This window comes from Myxine glutinosa, chromosome 1 (assembly GCF_964187855.1).
Source record: "Myxine glutinosa chromosome 1, kmMyxGlut1.1, whole genome shotgun sequence".
NCBI classification, from domain to species: domain Eukaryota; kingdom Metazoa; phylum Chordata; class Myxini; order Myxiniformes; family Myxinidae; genus Myxine; species Myxine glutinosa.
The window spans coordinates 263,104,758-263,123,065 of NC_136261.1; the positions used below are offsets into that span (position 1 = coordinate 263,104,758).

The 18,308-nt window shown below is 42.8% G+C and overlaps 2 protein-coding genes across 2 annotated transcripts in view; one reads left to right on the plus strand and one right to left on the minus strand.

Moving 5' to 3' along the window:
• LOC137436858 (germinal-center associated nuclear protein) overlaps nucleotides 1-14,897 on the plus strand; it is a gene marked incomplete at its 5' end in the record, with an annotated part of 48,883 nt that extends 33,986 nt beyond the window's left edge. The window contains 5 exon segments of the mRNA XM_078786444.1: nucleotides 267-494; nucleotides 2,846-2,978; nucleotides 4,667-4,807; nucleotides 13,193-13,313; nucleotides 14,553-14,897. Coding sequence (XP_078642570.1) covers nucleotides 267-494; nucleotides 2,846-2,978; nucleotides 4,667-4,807; nucleotides 13,193-13,313; nucleotides 14,553-14,729 — 800 coding nt within the window.
• A 1,286-nt stretch (nucleotides 14,898-16,183) lies between these two features.
• The window catches only part of LOC137436872 (peptidyl-prolyl cis-trans isomerase FKBP9), a 30,889-nt gene continuing 28,764 nt past the window's right edge, over nucleotides 16,184-18,308 (minus strand). The window contains exon 10 of the mRNA XM_068131075.2: nucleotides 16,184-17,911. Within this exon, the coding sequence (XP_067987176.1) occupies nucleotides 17,729-17,911 (183 nt within the window). The 3' untranslated portion in view covers nucleotides 16,184-17,728. The remainder of the gene's footprint in view (nucleotides 17,912-18,308) is intronic.

The window sequence follows — 18,308 nt, forward strand, 5'->3', positions numbered from 1 at the left end:
GTAGAATTGCAGAGAACAAGGGAGCAACAGACAAATTGGCCCAAAAACAAAACAGTGGGATGCCAAAATGGGTGCACACAGCAAAAGGAGAGGAATTGTATGAGCAGGTTAAAAAACAACGTGTCAGTTGGTATATTTTAGGTTAATAGTAGAAATAGGAGAGACCATGAGGAAACGATGGACTGAGGAAGGTGGTTCCATAGGTGAGATAAGAAGGACTTCTTCCTATAAGCTGCAGTGATAATACTCTTCCAATGGTTTTACAGGTGACTGGGCGAATGCAAGCCATGCAGTGAGCTCCTATGCTTCATTAGTGGACTCGTGTGTTTCTTCCTCCCATGTTCTCACTGCACGTCTCGGTAGCCTCTTGAGAAAGGCGTGGCAAAGGCATGAAGAGCATGTGGTCCTCCCTCTGCAGTGGGATTCCCTTTTGGAATGCTGCATCCAGCACAAGCTTACTGCATGCCATATTGACATGGCTGCCTTGATACCAGGTGATTGGATTAGATTGATTTGTGTTGACTTGTTTACGTAAATATCACATGAAAGAAAGAGTCATGCTGATTTCATCAGTTTGTTGTCAATTTTTATTTGCGAAAATCCAAATTTTTGAAGTATATTGGTTGGTATTGTGTGTTATTCTGCCTGTTTGTCTGTATTTCAGTCGCCTGCAGGTCACAGTTTTCAACCGATCTTCACGAAACCTCACTAAATGGTAGAGTTGGTCATAAACAAGAAGCCTATTGTTTTTGGGGTCATAAGGTCAAGAGGTCAACATAGGCCAAAAGTCACCAACTTTGTCATATTTCTAAAATACTCAATTTTTATCCAATTGATTTGAAATTTGAAGAGGACATGCATATCTGGTCATTGAATTCAACTACCAATTATATTTTAGGTCAACATAGGCCAAATTTCTAAAATCCTCAATTTTCATCTGATTGACTTGAAATGTTAAGAGCATTTTCATATCTGGTCACTGAATTCAACCACGAAGTATTTTTGAGATCAACATAGGCCAAAAGTCACCAACGTTGTCATATTTCTGAAATCCTCAATTTTTATCCAACTAACTTGAAATTTGAAGAGGATTTGCATATCTGGTCACTAAATTCAACCCAAACTATTTTTGAGGTCAACATAGGCCAAAAGGTCAACATTGGCCAGATTTCTAAAATTTTCAATTTTCATCTGATTGACTTGAAATTTTAAGAGGATTTGCATACCAGGTCACTGAATTCAACCACCAATTATTTTAGAGGAGGATAAGCAAGAAAGTGAAGATCGACGAAATGCAGTTTGGATTTATGCCAGGAAGAGGAACGACAGACGCGCTTTTCATTGTGAGGCAGTTGCAGGAGAAGTACATGGAGAAGAGGAAGAAGTTGTTTCTTGGGTTTGTTGATCTGGAGAAAGCATTCAATAGGGTTCCACGCGAAGTATTGACATGGGCATTGAGGAAGTTAGGAGTGGAGGAATGGTTGATCAGAGTAGTGATGGCAATGTACAAAAGAGCGCGCACAGCTGTAAGGACGAAGGACGGGGACAGTGGTGAGTTTGAGGTGAAGGTGGGAGTGCATCAGGGGTAGGTACTAAGTCCACTACTATTTGTAGCTGTGATGGAGGTGCTGGCTCAGAACGTAAAGGAGGGTTTACCGTGGGAGTTATTGTATGCAGATGATCTGGTGTTGATTGCGGAAAGTATGGATGGACTGAAGGAAAAGATGAACAAGTGGAAGGAATGTATGGAGACAAAAGGTCTGAAGGTGAATATCGGAAAGACGAAGGTGATGGCAAGTGGTAAAGCATGTGGTGAGGTGGAAAGAACTGGGAAGTGGCCCTGTGCTGTGTGTAGGAAGGGTGTCGGAGTGAACTCCATTCAATGTACAATGTGCGCAGAGTGGGTTCATCAAAAATGTAGTGGTCTGAGAGGGTCATTAACCAGTGTGGCAGCTACATTCAAATGTAAGGTGTGCACAGAGGGAGCTGCAGATGGAGGAAATGTTGAGTTGGATCTTGGAGACGGCGTGAAGCTGGAAGGTGTGAAAACATTTTGCTACCTCGGAGACATGCTGAATGGAGAAGGTGGATCAGACTCGGCAACGGCTGCTAGAGTGAGATGTGCATGGAAGAAGTTTCGGGAACTGAGTGGCGTGCTGATCATGAGGGGGAGTGTCGTTGAAGCTGAAGGGAAAGGTGTATGCTGCATGTGTGAGAAGTGTTATGATTTATGGGAGCGAGACATGGGTAATGAACGTAGAGCAGCAACGAAGGTTGGAAAGGGTGGAAATGCGAATGGTTTGACGGATGTGCGGAGTATCGTTGAGAGAGGGGAAGACAAATGATGAATTGCGAAAGATGATGGGAATAGAGCCTGTGATTGATGCTGTGAAGATGAACAGGTTGAGATGGTTTGGTCATGTGTTGAGGAAGGATGAAAGTGACTGGTTGAGAAGAGTGATGGAAATGAATGTAGAAGGAAGTAGAGGACGGGGAAGACCGAGAAAGACTTGGCTAAAGATGGTGGAAGAAGAAATGCGGGCAAGGGGGTTAACAAGGAGAGATGCAGAAAATAGGGCAAAATGGAGAAGATTGTCATGGGGACCGCAAGGCTAACCCCCGCTCTAGTAGGGAAAATGGCCTTTAAAATGCATGTTGTTGTTGTTGTTGACTTGAAATTTTAAGAGGATTTGCATACCAGGTCACTGAATTCAACCACCAATTATTTTTGAGGTCATCATAGGCCAACAATTTATTTTAATGACATGTATGACATGCAAGTATCGTGCTACGCACGACATATTTCTTGTTTTGTTTGTTTATTTGTTGGTTGTTTCCCCACCAGATGTACTGAACAAACACGGGGAGGTGATTGTGTACTACCTCCCAGATGAGCTCACTGAATTTTGCCCCTCTTCCAGTTGGTTGGAGGCTCACTCCCAATCTGACCATGCTGTTTTTGAGAAAACTTTCTGCAGGTAATACATATACAATGAGTGTAACAAACGCTCTGGTACCGACGTGGATGTACTTTAAGGGTATGGTTGAACTGTGAAACAATGTATATTTAAAATACCTTATTGATAAACTTTCTTAGACCTGATATTTTGTTGACCTGATTATTCAGATGAAAGTCAACAAATAAGAATGTGAAATTGGTCCATCCAGTTAAGGATGGGACATTTGAATTGAAAATATTTGTTTTTGCTGTCGAAATCCGAATTGAAAACTCATGTGTTCCAAACTATGTAGCACATCCCAAAATTTTGTAGCACGTGCATTTGAAGAATGTGTATTAGTACTGCCAACACTTGAAATAAAGTCTTTGAGACAGATTTAGATTAAAAAAAATATTTTTTTCTTTAATTAAAGACTTCTTTTCAACCAGAATTCTGTATTGACACTGTCTTTTGATCACATCAGCTGTACTGCTCTTTCCTTTGGCACGAGAGTCTTCATCTGTGTCATGCGGGAAAAGGATTTTCCTGTTTGTTGTTGTCCTATTCTGGCTTCAACCACCATTGTCTTGTGCTCTCTTTAATGTACATTGGTTTTGCTGGTTTCTGTCTTCGAAGCATTTCTTTGTTGTATTTTTTGGATTAATTGTAGCCCTATCTTGAATGAGGGTTGCTTGCTTGTACCATACACTACATGGATTACACTGGTCCTTGATAATGCGCTGAACAGATGTTTTCCTCTAATCTCCAACTTCCCACGTGTGGTTTATTCCTTTTTTGGAGAGAAAGTCATGGTTCCTGTCAGAGGTAGTGCACTAAATGACCTCAGAACATAATAGATAAACATAAGATGTACAAAGGGAGGAAACATACCAATGGCAGAGTATGGGGACACTTGGAGGAAGAATGGGCATGAGGAAAATGACATCAAGGGTGGAGGAGGATATAAGGGGTGAACAACCTGGATATAAGCTTGTACACAGCCAGAGAAGGAAGGGAAAACTTGAGATGAAACAGAAGTAAAGCAAAAGATGAAAAATTTGGTGAGGGGTTGGGTCGGCAATAACCTTGTAAGGAAGTAGTGGGCTTGAGGTAGGGTTAATGAGAGGTGAAATTACCTGAGGTGGTGGTGAAGAGCCATATTGAAGCCCTCGAGGGAAGCATGGGATTGAACAGACTGGGGAAGTTGGTCCCACCGGTGGGAAACGAGGAACAAATGAGTGGGGGTGAGCAGTGATTCTGGATTTTGGGAGTTTTGGGAGGGAAGAGGCTGTTGCCTGCCTTTATGAAGGGTGGGAAATGTTTTGGCAAAGGGTTGAGTCATCAGTGAAGAGATAAAAAGGATTTTCCAGAAAGGCAGAGAGATCGTTGATGAAGATGAGGAATAAGATGGAGCCCATAACACTGCTTTGTGGCATTCCAGCCTTAACATAGAGTGGGGATGAAAGGATTCTGTTGAGAACCACGCTTTGGCTACAATAATTTTCTTTGTTTCCCCAGTCAGCTCAATTTGTTCCTTCATTTATTAAAAACACATGTCGATCATTCACAGATATTGACTCACTGGCATCCTCTGCTTCCAAAACTTGCAATAATTTATTTTATTCAATAACTCAGTCCCATTGCTTTTCAGTCGAAATTATTATGAATGCCCGATATGCAACGACATTTGAAGTGATCATGCTCGGTATAATGTAATTCTGTTTCAGGTTTACAGGAGAATTGTTTGATCAGTCACAGGCAGTGGCCGAGTCTCTTCATCAGCTTCGTAAAGCATTGTCAGGGACGGTGGATGTGCTAAACAGCCGTGTGTTCGAGGCCATCAATCGGGAGAAGCTGGAGAGTGAAAAGTAAGGAAACAAAAAATTTCCAATTGAAAACAAAACAGTTTTTGAGAGTATAGATCACTTTTTTTTTTTCTCTTTGTGGGACTAAATATTTTTCTTTTTTTTCTGAAAAAATCTTTTTTTTGCTATTCCATGAAATGATGTGTAAGTGGTGATGTCTGTACCTACCCCACTGTTTTCATCTGCACTCCTCTAACCCCACACCCCATCCCCTAGGGCCTAGTGAATTTATGTTGATAAACTGTTGTATTGAATTAATGTGATGTAGATGTAGCACAGGCTTGATGTGCCAAATGGTATCTTGTGTACAAGTTCCTTGTGTATCTTTGTGTAAAGTGTATTTATATATTTTTAATAGTGCATTTTTATTATTTTTATGTATAGCCGAATACACTTTCTGCCAGGATAATGTTCATATAAGGTTTCCCATATTTATTTTTTATACATACACTGCCGGTCAAAAGTTTTAGAACACCTCAAGTTTTCCAGTTTTTATTGAAATTTACGCAGTTTAATGTCTCAATGTGCTCTGAAATTAAGCATAGAAGAAATAAACAATTGAAGAAAAAAAAGAAATCATAGAATCATTTTCTTTAACAAAATTTAAATTTTGACTTGGCAAAGTAGCCACCTTTTGCAGATATAACCGCCGAACACACTCGTGGCATTCTTTCTACAATGGAAATCAAATATTGTTTGGGAAGTTCTTCCCAACACTGTTGCAGAAGTTCCCACAAATGTGTTGCACTTGTAGTTTGCTTTGCTTTCACCCTTCTGTCCAGTTCATCCCAAACCAGCTCTATGGGGTTTAAGTCTGGAGACTGTGCTGGCCATTCCATGATTTGAAGCCTACCGTCTTGTTATTTTCCTCGAAGGTAGTTTTGACATAGCCTGGAGGTGTGTTTAGGGTCATTATCTTGCTGTAGGATGAACCCCTGACCAATTAGGCGTATACCAGAGGGTATTGCATGGCGCTGCAAAATGCTGTGGTGGACCTTTTGGTTGTGTTTGAAGGATGTGAGAGCATAATATAAGATAATTGGAGCGAAGGAAAAAGACCTGACTAAGCCCACAGAGCGAATTTTTCCCGTTTCCCTCTCTTCGACGGGTGGAGGTTTATCTGTGCACATAAACTAACGGTATAACTGATTCTAGACTCGAGAGAGTTATATGTGTTCATGGGTGTTCTCTCCCCCATGGCTGGTTGCATAACGGTCACAATATACATATGCACTGACACACAGAGGTGACTACTTTGAGATCTGGGAGGCCCCCATTCCACCTTCTGAGACCCGCATATGGTGATAACAACCAACAATACACACACACACGGGTGGGAAGCAAAAAGCACACAATGCGGAAACGGTGAATGCTAAACCATGGAACCAATAAATTCCACATTCCTGTGCCACCTTCAGTTGAATGTCAGGCATGGACAGCCGGTTCGTGAATGACTTGGGCAAAAAACGAACCCTGTCTGAATGGTTGTATCCCCAGTCAATGGCAAATCTGCATGTGGCGAATCCGCGAGTGGCACGGTGAGAAAGTAGAAACCCTCAGTCCCTCACGTCATTTCCTCATTCATATTTAAACTCAATATCTCTTTTCATTCCAAACAGCATCATTCCAATCATACATTAATACAACAACAACATGCATTTTAAAGGCCATTTTCCCTGCTAGAGCGGGGGTTAGCCTTGCGGTCCCCATGACAATCTTCTCCATTTTGCCCTATTTTCTGCATCTCTCCTTGTTAACCCCCTTGCCCGCATTTCTTCTTCCACCATATTTAGCCAAGTCTTTCTCGGTCTTCCCCGTCTTCTACTTCCTTCTACATTCATTTCCATCACTCTTCTCAACCAGTCACTTTCATCCTTCCTCAACACGTGACCAAACCATCTCAACCTGTTCCTCTTCACAGCATCAATCACAGGCTCTATTCCCATCATCTTTCGCAATTCATCATTTGTCTTCCTCTCTCTCAACGATACTCCGCACATCCGTCGAACCATTCGCATTTCCACCCTTTCCAACCTTCGTTGCTGCTCTACGTTCATTACCCATTGCTCGCTCCCATAAATCATAACACTTCTCACACATGCAGCATACACCTTTCCCTTCAGCTTCAACGACACTCCCCTCATCATCAGCACGCCACTCAATTCCCGAAACTTCTTCCATGCACATCTCACTCGAGCAACCGTTGCCGAGTCTGATCCACCTTCTCCATTCAGCATGTCTCCGAGGTAGCAAAATGTTTTCACACCTTCCAGCTTCACGCCGTCTCCAAGATCCAACTCAACATTTCCTCCATCTGCAGCTCCCTCTGTGCACACCTTACATTTGAATGTAAGGTGTGCACACCAATCATACATTAATACTACAACAAAATACTATGTTAAATCACGATTGTATCAAAATACTTATTTTATGGTGTGTGTACATATAGTGTGTCCCTAGGAAGATTCTCAGTGTTAATCTTTCATACCTGTATGAAATATCGTCGGTTAATTTGTGTCGTGTCTTTAGAGGCGTTGTACCGTGTCCGACCTTGAGGCTTTGTTTTTCTCTCAGCGGTCCATCTATTGTGCTCCAACTACTTTCGTTCTCTGTTTTTCCCAGTCTTTTCACCCCATACGTCCTTGTTTAAAATCTCAACTCAAAAACAAAAAAACAAAAAAAACATTTCCTTCTCTGTTCTTATTCGTTGTTCTTATTCGTTTATTCGTTGTTCTTATTCGTTCGTTCGTTCTTCGACCACGTGTTTCACCCCCATTTCCCCAGATAGTTTTCACTGTTAAACTTTAAAATGTTTAAACTTTCCCCTGAAGTACTGTATTCTGTCATGTATTATAACACCTTTTTCTTCTTCTTTAAAAGGTTGCTTTTGACCTGCTCACCAAATCTATTCATTCCAAAAAAAAATTCCATCTCTTACAGTTCCTCTTTCATACATTGCCTAAACTCTCCTGCTCTCCACCCCCCCCCCCCCCCCCTCCAGCATCCTCAAACGTATTTTTGACTCGAAGGTCACAAGAAACTAATTTTGCAAGAAATGTTCGTTTCCCATTAATCGTACACTTTCCAAAATCCAATCTCACCCCTCCCCTCCAAATCCTCCCCATCACCCCTCCCCTCCAAATCTTCCCCATCACCCCTCCCCTCCAAATCTCCCCCATCTCCCATCCCTTTCAAATCCCTCCCCTTGTCCCTACGCTCCTAAACTCCCCCCTAACCCCTCCCCTTCAAATCTCCCCACCCTCATTTCTTCTCCATTTCCCCCCTCTCACCCCTCCTCCTCAAAGTGTCCTCCCCGCTTCTTCCCCCTTCCAACTCCCACCTCCGTCTCCCCCAACCTTCTGCCTCGCTCTTCCCCCTCCTCAAATAACACCTCACTGTGCCTCACCCAATCACCATCAAACCTTTTGTCCGCCCCATCCTTCCTATTCTGAAATCTCTGACACACCTCCAACAGCTCTCCCTACCTCTTCCTCCTCTTCCACATCTTACCCTACCCTTCCCCCCCCCTCCCCCCCCTGTTCTGTATCCTATGCTCCCCCTTCCTCTTCATTAACGGTATGGACCTCAAACATCCGGGGCCTTCGTTCAAACTTAACCGATCTCTCCATACAGGTTGCTTCTGACAAACCAGACGTGATCTGCTTAACAGAAACTTTCCTCCTTCATGATGTCTCTGATTCCTTAGTGTCTCTCCCGGGTTACTCCCTCCTCCGGTATGATAGACCTGAGCCTCGTCCTGGAGGTGGGGTCGCTATCTTTATCAAAAACTCTCTTTCTCACTCGCCCTGCACTGCCCTCTCTCCACCTCACCCCCAGGAATACCTCTGACTACGGCTTCCCCTTCGCTCCCACCTCTTGTTCATATGTGTGTTGTACCGTCCACCAAACAGTGATGACTCCATCTACATCTCGCTGTCTGATAACATGGACCAACGTCTATCTACTCATCCCAACTCTCTCTTCCTCATATGTGGTGATTTCAATTGTCATCATGCCAGTTGGCTTGGTGTGGGTACCTCTCTCACCAGCCATGGCTCCTCAGCAAAGGACTTCTGCGACTCACTGGGACTGACACAATCTGTCAATTTCCCGACCAGTTGGCTTGGTGTGGGTACCTCTCTCACCAGCCATGGCTCCTCAGCAAAGGACTTCTGCGACTCACTGGGACTGACACATCTCAGTCAACGGAGCATCTTCTCTTCTGGACTTGGTTATGACTAACTTCCCTGAAAATGTCTGCTGCTCTTCTTCTGCTCCAATCGGCTCATCTGATCATGTGCTTGTTAAAGTGGACATCTCTCTGACCATTCTCAGGGAGCCTCCTCAGCGTCGACGAGTCTGGCATTTCACTCAGGCCAACTGGCACGGTCTTCAAGCAGCCATCAATCATCTGGACTGGTCTCCCATCTCTACCACCTCTGACATCAACTCATCCTGGGAATTCTTCCAAAGTAAATTGCTCTCTCTCATGCACAGATTTATCCCATCTCGTCTTCAGTTGTCATCCGCCCTTCCTCCCTTCCATAATAAACAAATATAACCACCTTTAGAGGCCATTTTTCCCCGCAAAGCGGGGGTTGGCCGTTTTCGGGAACCGTGGTTGTTGTTTTTTTGTGGTCCCCTTTTTGAAGCGATGTTTTACGGCTGGATGCCCTTCCTGACGCCAACCCTTTTTGCCGCCTTTAATGACAAACAGGGAATTACCAGTGAAATGGTACTCAATTACCAGTGAACCAGCCATGGTACACGGAATCTTGTGGTGAGGCTGTTGCCCAGAAACAACTTGCCTTCATCTCCTGGAAAGCTAATCCAACGGAAGGAAATCTCATTTCCTTTCACAAAGCTCGAAACAAGTGTGTCTCCACCCTCGGGAGAGCCTGGAAACAATATCTCTCCGTTCTCAAGACCGAACTCTCTCTCCCTCTTCTCCAGCTAGGTGTGAGGAATGTCTGTCTCCCTCTTCCAAATCCTGGGGGCGTCTGGTCAAATCTGTTTCTGGTGTTTGTTCCCCCTCCATCCCCTCCCTCACCTCAAATGGCTGCACAGCTGACTCCGCACGTGAAAAAGCCGAATGCCTCAACTCTGTGTTTGCCTCTAAATCTTGTGTCCCAAACTGATCCCTCTCTGTACCCACAGTACCCAGTCATACCCAGCTGCTCCTGGACTCTGTGTCCTTTCCTCCTGAAGAGGTGGAAAAGTTTCTGTCAACCCTCGACTCTGATTCTGCAACTGGACCTGACGGCATCAGCCCACGGGTCCTAAAATCCTGTTCTTCCGCTCTTTCACTCCCTCTCTCTGTTCTCTTCACCCTCTCTTTTGCTCGAGGTCATCTGCCATCTGCTTGGACATCAGCCAACATCACCGCTTTACACAAAAAGGTGCAAAAACAGATCCTAGCATCTACAGACCAATCAGCCTTCTCCCAATTATCAGCAAAGTCATGGAATCCATCATTGCTTTGGATATGAAATCTTTCCTCTTCTCCAATGGCTTGATATCTGATCATCAATTTGGTTTCAGACCTGGTCACTCTGCTCTGGACATGCTGCTTCTGCTGTCTCAACAATGGATGGGGGTCCTCAATGCCAAACAGGAAATTACAGCTGTCTCCCTTGACATATCACGTGCCTTCGATACCGCCTGGCACCCCGCTCTGCTCACCAAACTCTCCTCCTTTGGTATCCATGGAAATCTCCACGCATGGCTGGCGGACTTCCTCTCTAGTCGTAGTCAACGTGTGGCCCTGAATGGGTTTCTCTCATCTCCTCTTCCTGTTCTGGCTGGAGTTCCCCAAGGCAGTGTTCTGGGCCCTGTGCTTTTTCTGGTCTTCATCAATGATCTCTCCGACTCTCTTGAAAATCCTCTCTATCTCTTTGCTGATGACTCCACTCTCTTCCGCTCCATTCCTCATCCCTCAGATCAGCAGTCTGCAGCCTCCTCACTCTCTGCAGACCTGGACAAAATCACAGACTGGGCAAACAAGTGGAACATGTCTTTCAATCCTGACAAATCTCACACTCTTACGATGTCTCTCCGAAAAGACCGACTGGACAACCCTCCCATCCACTTTCTGAATAATCCTCTCCAAGAAGTTCTGTCACTCAAGCTTTTGGGTCTCGCTATCTGCCTTGATCTTTCGTGGGAAAACCACATTTCAAATCTGGCCTCCAAAGCCAGTCGCCGACTGGGCATCCTCCGTCATGCGAAGTCCTTTCTTGGCACACCTGAGCTCCTCACCACATATAAGGCTTTCATCCGCAGCTCAATGGAATACTGTTCCCCCCTCTGGGCTGGTGCTCCTGCCTCACACCTAGCTGGTTGTCACACTGTTGAAACCAAAGCATTCAGAATCATTGGAATCTCCCGTGATGAAGCTACCTCCGAGGGCCTTTCACTTACTCACCGTAGGCAGGTTGGTGGTCTTTCTGTCTTCTACCGACTCCTCTCCGGCCTTGCTCCTCCAGCTCTCCCTGGGCTCTGTCCCCCAAATATTCCTACAGGTCGCACAAGATCTGCCTGCAACCCTCTTATGGTTAAACTGCCAAAATCAAGACTCTCTGCTCACCTTCACTCCTTCATTCCTCTTTTCTCCCGCCTCTGGAACAAACTCCCTCACTCTCTTCAATCCCACTCCTCCCTCCAGGTCTTTAAAACAGCTGTTCACCACCATCTCTTATCTTCCCCCATCCAAAACATTGATCTTTTCTACCCCCATTAATTTCACCCAAAATCCACTTTTTTGAAATACCAACTTCTTTCCTGGAAGTCCTTGGTGTACTTGTGTTTATACTTCTCCCACCTCCCCCCGCCCCCTTCCCACGCTGCCTTCCCCCAATCCCTCTCCCTCCCACACATTCCCGATGTCCCTGTTCTCAAATGTTGTGTTTCCGTGCTTCCCCTTCTCTCCCCATCTTGTCTACTGCTCCCCTTTTTATATACTTTGTTTGTTTGTCTCTTTGATTTCTTTTTGTGATAAATGTTAGCTCTTTCACGAGCCTCGATTCTGTATACAAAAAAAAATAAATTGTATTGAGATATTATCAAACCAGCCTGTTGTCGTCATCTGTTCACTTCCGGATTCAGCAGCAGCCTCGTAGTGAGTCAATTTCAAAATCCTAATTTTATTGAGGAACTTATTAAAGCTCCTACCTACCTTACAACATCCGCTGGGACCCCAAAACGTTCCACAGAAGAATAGGCGGGCTCGTCCCAAAACTGAGGGAGTCGTTTCAGGATGGACGGACAGACATCCCGTTTTACAATATGCACACACACACACACACACACACACACACACACACACACACACACACACACACACACACACACACACACACACACACACACGGATTATTTGCGTATGCTAGTTTTTGAAAGTCTATAGGTTGAGCTATAAACTGTTTAAAATCAATGGAGTTATAAAGTAAAATTCTATTGCCAGATTGACAATTTTGGATAAACACGAGGTTGGGGATCTATTAATGTCGACCCAATAATTATTGGAGAGGTTCTGGGCAGAAATGGTCAAAACTTCTGAATAATGGAACTCTTTGAATGTGAAGCGAGGTCGAGGGCGTTAATTCATGATACGTGAAACAACCTGCAACCCATGCTTACAGAAAACAGACTTTTTGGAAAGCCGGCTACATTTTCCATCCAATCTTCATGTAGCTTTGTTTAAATGACTGTTTAAAAAGGTAATAATATGTGTTTGTGGTTTATAATATATTTACTTCTGGTAGTGGTCATTGATCCCATGAAACACCACGATAAGCTATTTATAAATGTTGACACTGCGTTTGTTCAAGGAGGAAACACCCCTTGGGGAGGTGGGATATCATTTATAATAATATTGTTTTGTAATTACATTAATATTATGCTTTTGTTATTATAAGTGGCTTTGGGAAAACGTCACGATAAAGCTGTCTTAACACGGATATACACCTCAACACGCAACCCCATTGGTGGGGAAACCCGCTTGGCGAAGAAAGCCTCCTTGGGGATGTGGGCAAATTAATTCGCTACAACCTTCATTGTATGACCCATGGTCCTCCTGTCAAGTTTGGTTGAGATTGGATAAGTAACGACCGAATGTATCGCGGTCAAAAATCCTCAGACAGACAGGCACCACATTGTGTATTTTAGTATGATTTGGAATAGCTATTACTGGTGTGTGCATGCTTGTTTTTGTTTTTGTGTGCGTGTCTCCATGTTCTCGACTTGTGACATAGACTGTATTTCTGTTGCATATTATGAGAGTTTCTATTGTTGACTATCTGCTGTAAATTCTGATAACATTGATCTCTGTAGCTGCTTTCTTTATTATCTGTTTTGAACACTTCAAATAACGGTGTCTTTTGTTCACAGATTTGAGAAATGTCTCCATGAATGCTTGCTGGGGAGCCCAACAGATGCTCACCCTGTTGTACCACCCCTATCAGAAGACAGTGTTGCTCTTCGGGACGTTGAAAATACAACCATGTCATGGGTATGATGAGCTGAAAGTTCTCTTCCTATTTTTTTTTTGGAAAGTAGATTAGTGTAAGCTTATTAACAGGGCATGTGAGCAATGAGAATTGTTGGGGAATAGATCTTGGGAGACTTATATTTGGCCAGTGAAGGTATTACTCAAGTTGACTACCACCTTCAAGTATGCTGCAGGCAATTTGTTTTTTGACTAAAGTTCGACTCGCAGATTTTAAACCTTGTTCTTGATTGGTTTGACTTTTTTCCTAAGATTTGGCACATACACAACAACACACAACAGGCATTTTAAGGCCATTTTCCCTGCTAGAGCGTAGGTTAGCCTTGCAGGCCCCATGACGATCTTCTCCATTTTGCCCTATTTTCTGCATCTCCACTTGTTAACCCCCTTGCCCGCATTTCTTCTTCCACCATCTTTAGCCAAGTCTTTCTCGGTCTTCCCCATCCTCTATTTCCTTCTACATTCATTTCCATCACTCTTCTCAACCAGTCACTTTCATCCTTCCTCAACACATGACCAAACCATCTCAACCTGTTCCTCTTCACAGCATCAATCACAGGCTCTATTCCAATCATCTTTCGCAATTCATCATTTGTCTTCCTCTCTCTCAACGATACTCCGCACATCCACCGAACCATTCGCATTTCCACCCTTTCCAGCCTTCGTTGCTGCTCTACGTTCATTACCCATGTCTCGCTCCCATAAATCATAACACTTCTCACACATGCAGCATACACCTTTCCCTTCAGCTTCAACGACACTCCCCTCCTCATCAGCACGGCACTCAATTCCCGAAACTTCTTCCATGCACATCTCACTCTAGCAACCGTTGCCGAGTCTGATCCACCTTCTCCATTCAGCATGTCTCCTAGGTAGCTGTCTCCTTGGCACATAAGCTACAATAATTAGAATGTTTCATCTCTAAAAGCAAGTTCTGCCTCCTACATACCATGACATTCGGCTTAGTCATGCGAGTGATTGGACGAAATTTTACCGTTTTGTGATTGGATGAAATTTTAGATATTTTGACAACAGCCCTCGACTTAATAAATGGAATGTATTAGTTTACGATCATCTGCCAAGTAAGAGTAATAATAATTTCTTTGTATATATGATGGTCACAAATCTGAATTCCATTTTTGCCAGCTGTCCAAGTCTCGCAACAACTTAACGGCTTAAACTGTCATGAGACTTGAGAAGTATTTTCCAATGATTACGTACGTACACATTGAAATTTTCCAGGAACGGGAAAGCAACTCGGGAAATTGTACGGAAGATGGTGGTTCAGCTGCAGCCAGCTTGCAGCATTCACCCCGATCCATCGAGGACAAGCTGGAAGAGCTCAAGCTGTTGATCAAGGCCGAACAGGATGCCCAACACTTGTGTGAACTTCGACTCAGCAATTCGCTTGACATGTAGACGATGCTGCTTGTTAGTGCTCTCAACACCTTACCAACCATCCGTGTTATCCTTTGTATCTCCGTTTTGAAATGTATTTGCCATTTAAAAACTTATTGAATTTTGCAAAGTGAAAGTACCCCTTGCTCTGTTTCAATGTTATTTTGAATTAAAATATTTTTTGTTTCACATCCAGCTATCAGTTATTCAGCCGAGTCTGAGCGAAGTGAGGTCGAGGGCGTTTATTCCTGATACATGAAACATCCTGTAACCAATGCCTACAGAAAACAGACTTTGTGAAATGCTCGCTGCATTTTCCATCCAATCAGCATGTAACTTTGTTTTCAAACTTTTCCATGGGTAGGCACTCCTATATTTGCGAAGATCCTGCTCTCCATGCAGGGATAACCAACGTCACGTGCTGGCATTTGCAGTTTGGACACGTGTATCCATGTACCCATAAAAAAATATTTTGAAATGTTTTTTTTTGGGGGATCACAAACACTCCCGGGAGCTACCCGAATCCACCGTATTTGGATTTAATGAAATCCTTTCTCAAGTTATAACACGACAAACAGGCAGACACGGCTCCTTTTATAATATAGATTTTCGGCCATATCCTTCTCACGTGCACTTTTGCCTTGCCAAGTTATTTTCTGAATTAGCCTGTGTACTCTGATATTTATCTAATACTCCAGTGCAGTTGTTTCATGTAGAACTAGAATGGCACTCGGTCAGTAGAGCGCATACCTCCACCAGGCTGAACAGTTTACGTTTTGTATCCCACTGATAGGCCGGATCGGCTTGCTCTTGCCACCTAACCAAGCAAGTTTCTTCTGAATCCGTCCATAACGTTTTGAAATATTCTCCCATATATCGTTTTTGGCCCTATATACATATATCTCAATGGTGAGGAATCATATTAAAAAGTCTAGTATCCGGATCTTCACCATCATTTGCGCCCCCCCCCTTACTCCCATGCCTCCTCCCCCCAAGCCCACTCCCTCCCACAGATCTCCCGATGTCCCTGTTCTCTACTGTTGTGCTTGTGTGCTTCCCTCTCTCCCCATCTTGTCTCCCGCTCCCTTTATCATATGTTTTATGTGTCAGTTTGTTTTTTTGTGATTAATGTTTGCTCTTACACGAGCCTCGATCTTGTATACAACAAAAAAAAAAAATCTAATCAATTCGTCCTGGTCACACACCCAACCTGTCCACAAAGTTCCGTACGAATCCTTCCATAACTTTTTGAGATATCCTGCTCAGACGGGTGTAAAGTTGACCTTCGTCCACCTTTGGGGATGGTGGTAATAAGTGAGGGATTTTATGTTTTTATTTTAGGGTTTCAAAAAAGTTTTTATTAGAACACAAGTAAAAAAAAAACAATTCCAAGTGTAATGTAATGAACCTTATGTTTCAAATTTAAAAACGCATAAACACAGGTACAGGTTGATAATGAGCCAATGAAAATGTGATGAAGTTCAAATTTTTATTCCCAACATGTCTTCATCATGAAAACAAATTCATGACAACGTAGGAAAAGTACTAATCACCATGTAAACATTCCAGAATGAAATTCTAAGATGTTGCATGATGCCAATTTATTTTTTAACAAAACACACAGCACATGCTTCGAACAGCTATCAATATTTCCTGGAGTATTGAAAACAAAGGAACATTCACTACAAAGACCATGCACTCTACCATATCTGCTTGTTCTTGTTTTATTCTCAACCCATGGCACGTGATGAGCAAATATTGTTCTGATGCAGTCAAGCTGCTGGTTGTAGCAGTGGTCTTTTCCAAAGACGAGGACATTTGTATCGAGATTTTATCTACCAATGTTCTTAAGCATATTTTGTTGAGGCCCAGATATCCTCCTCATTATTCACCGAAGACGTTGAGCACAAAAAACTTTTTTTTAACCAAACAGCAAGTACCAAAACTATACTTTATGCCAGTAAGATTTTCTCGCATAATTAAAGAATGCTCATTTAAAAGCAATTCTTGTCATGGCAATTGTGACACCAACCACCCTCACTAACCTAATGACAAAAGGCTCATCTGTTGATCATGTAGCTGGGAATCCAGAATATGAATGCATCTTATTCATGGTGAAAAAATGGCAACTCTCAGCCAAAGAAAAATCAGGAATTGCATGCTCATGGCCCGTAAAATCTCAATGAGCCTCGTCTTTCAGCGGGAATAATTAATACACCGCCGTTTAGTTTACTTAATTATTAGTGCTGAAAACGGCAAAACATCCCGCTTTGCGTATAAAAAAACAATTTTTTTAAAGCAATATTCAGACCGTTTTTTTTCAACGCTTACCTTTTTAATCGTAACAAGTACGTTTGCTTCTCGGTGAACGATTGTTCTTTTGCATATAAAATAAAACTGTCACATGTTTTGTTAAAACAGAAAAACGTAAGGAGGAGTGTGTATTGTTGTTGCTGATTTGTAAATTTAAAGAAGTAGAATGAAAAAGAAAGAATATACTTTAACTCGAACAAACAACTTCAGTGTTTTGAAAAAATAAAATAGGTCGTTTCGTAAAAAAAGAACAAACGAGTGAAGGCAACATCATGAAATGTACAAATATTGTTTGTTGAAAAAAAAAAAAAAGTTAATTTGATCTTTGTCTCATCAACCATTCCAGTTAATATCATGCAACACCAGATATACAAAGTAGGTAAGATTTTAGTCTTGGCACAAAAAATGTTGAGACCCGTGTTTGCTGGTGTAGAACATTTGCCAAACTCGCATCATATTGATAAAATTACGGGAAAACGCATTATTCTACAACAGAAAGTCATGATTTCTCGTGTAATGGGTGATCCAATTTTACTTAAGCCAAATAACAAAGCAAAGAGAAATTTAAGGCAAACTTATCAAGCAAGGAGTTGCAACTTAAACCTGCAAAATGGCTTGATAATGGAGCGAGGGAAACAGGATTTCGATGGAGTGTGAAAAGTAAATGGAGTGGGAAAAGAGTAATAAAATGAGGGGCAATGACGGATTTAGAGCTCATCGTGATTTTCCAAATCCTCGTCCGCTTTGAGTTTGAACTCGGGGGCTGAAATTTCCCCGTCCTTGTTGCGATCTTGGTTACTGAACATGTCCTTTATGATTGAGTCGGCCTCAAAGCCAGGTGCGAGACGCCCCTTTCCGTTGTCCACCTCCTTCTTGATATAGGAAGAAAACTGTGAGGCAAAGATGGGAGTGTAGAACAAATATCATCAGTAAACGTGACATTCTCGTGCCAGGTCTTTGTGCTGCACATTCTCAGTCAAAAAGCCAGGCAGAATGCTGCTGTTGCTGTGTAAAGTGGCAATAGCAAAGCATAAGGAAAAGGTGGAAAATTTATCTCGGCTCCCGTAATTTCATAGAATCGAACGATCATTCAAAACTGTATGTTTGTCCAATAATATCCAGTGGCCAATCATATCTCCAATCACTGATGACAGACTCAGCAATTAATTGTCATGTATTTACCGTAGGTCATCACAAAAAACTTTGTAATTGGGACAAATACATCTATGACATGGGATTTGAACCTGTCTGTCCTAGCAGCCACCGGTTCAGATGGGAATGAAAACA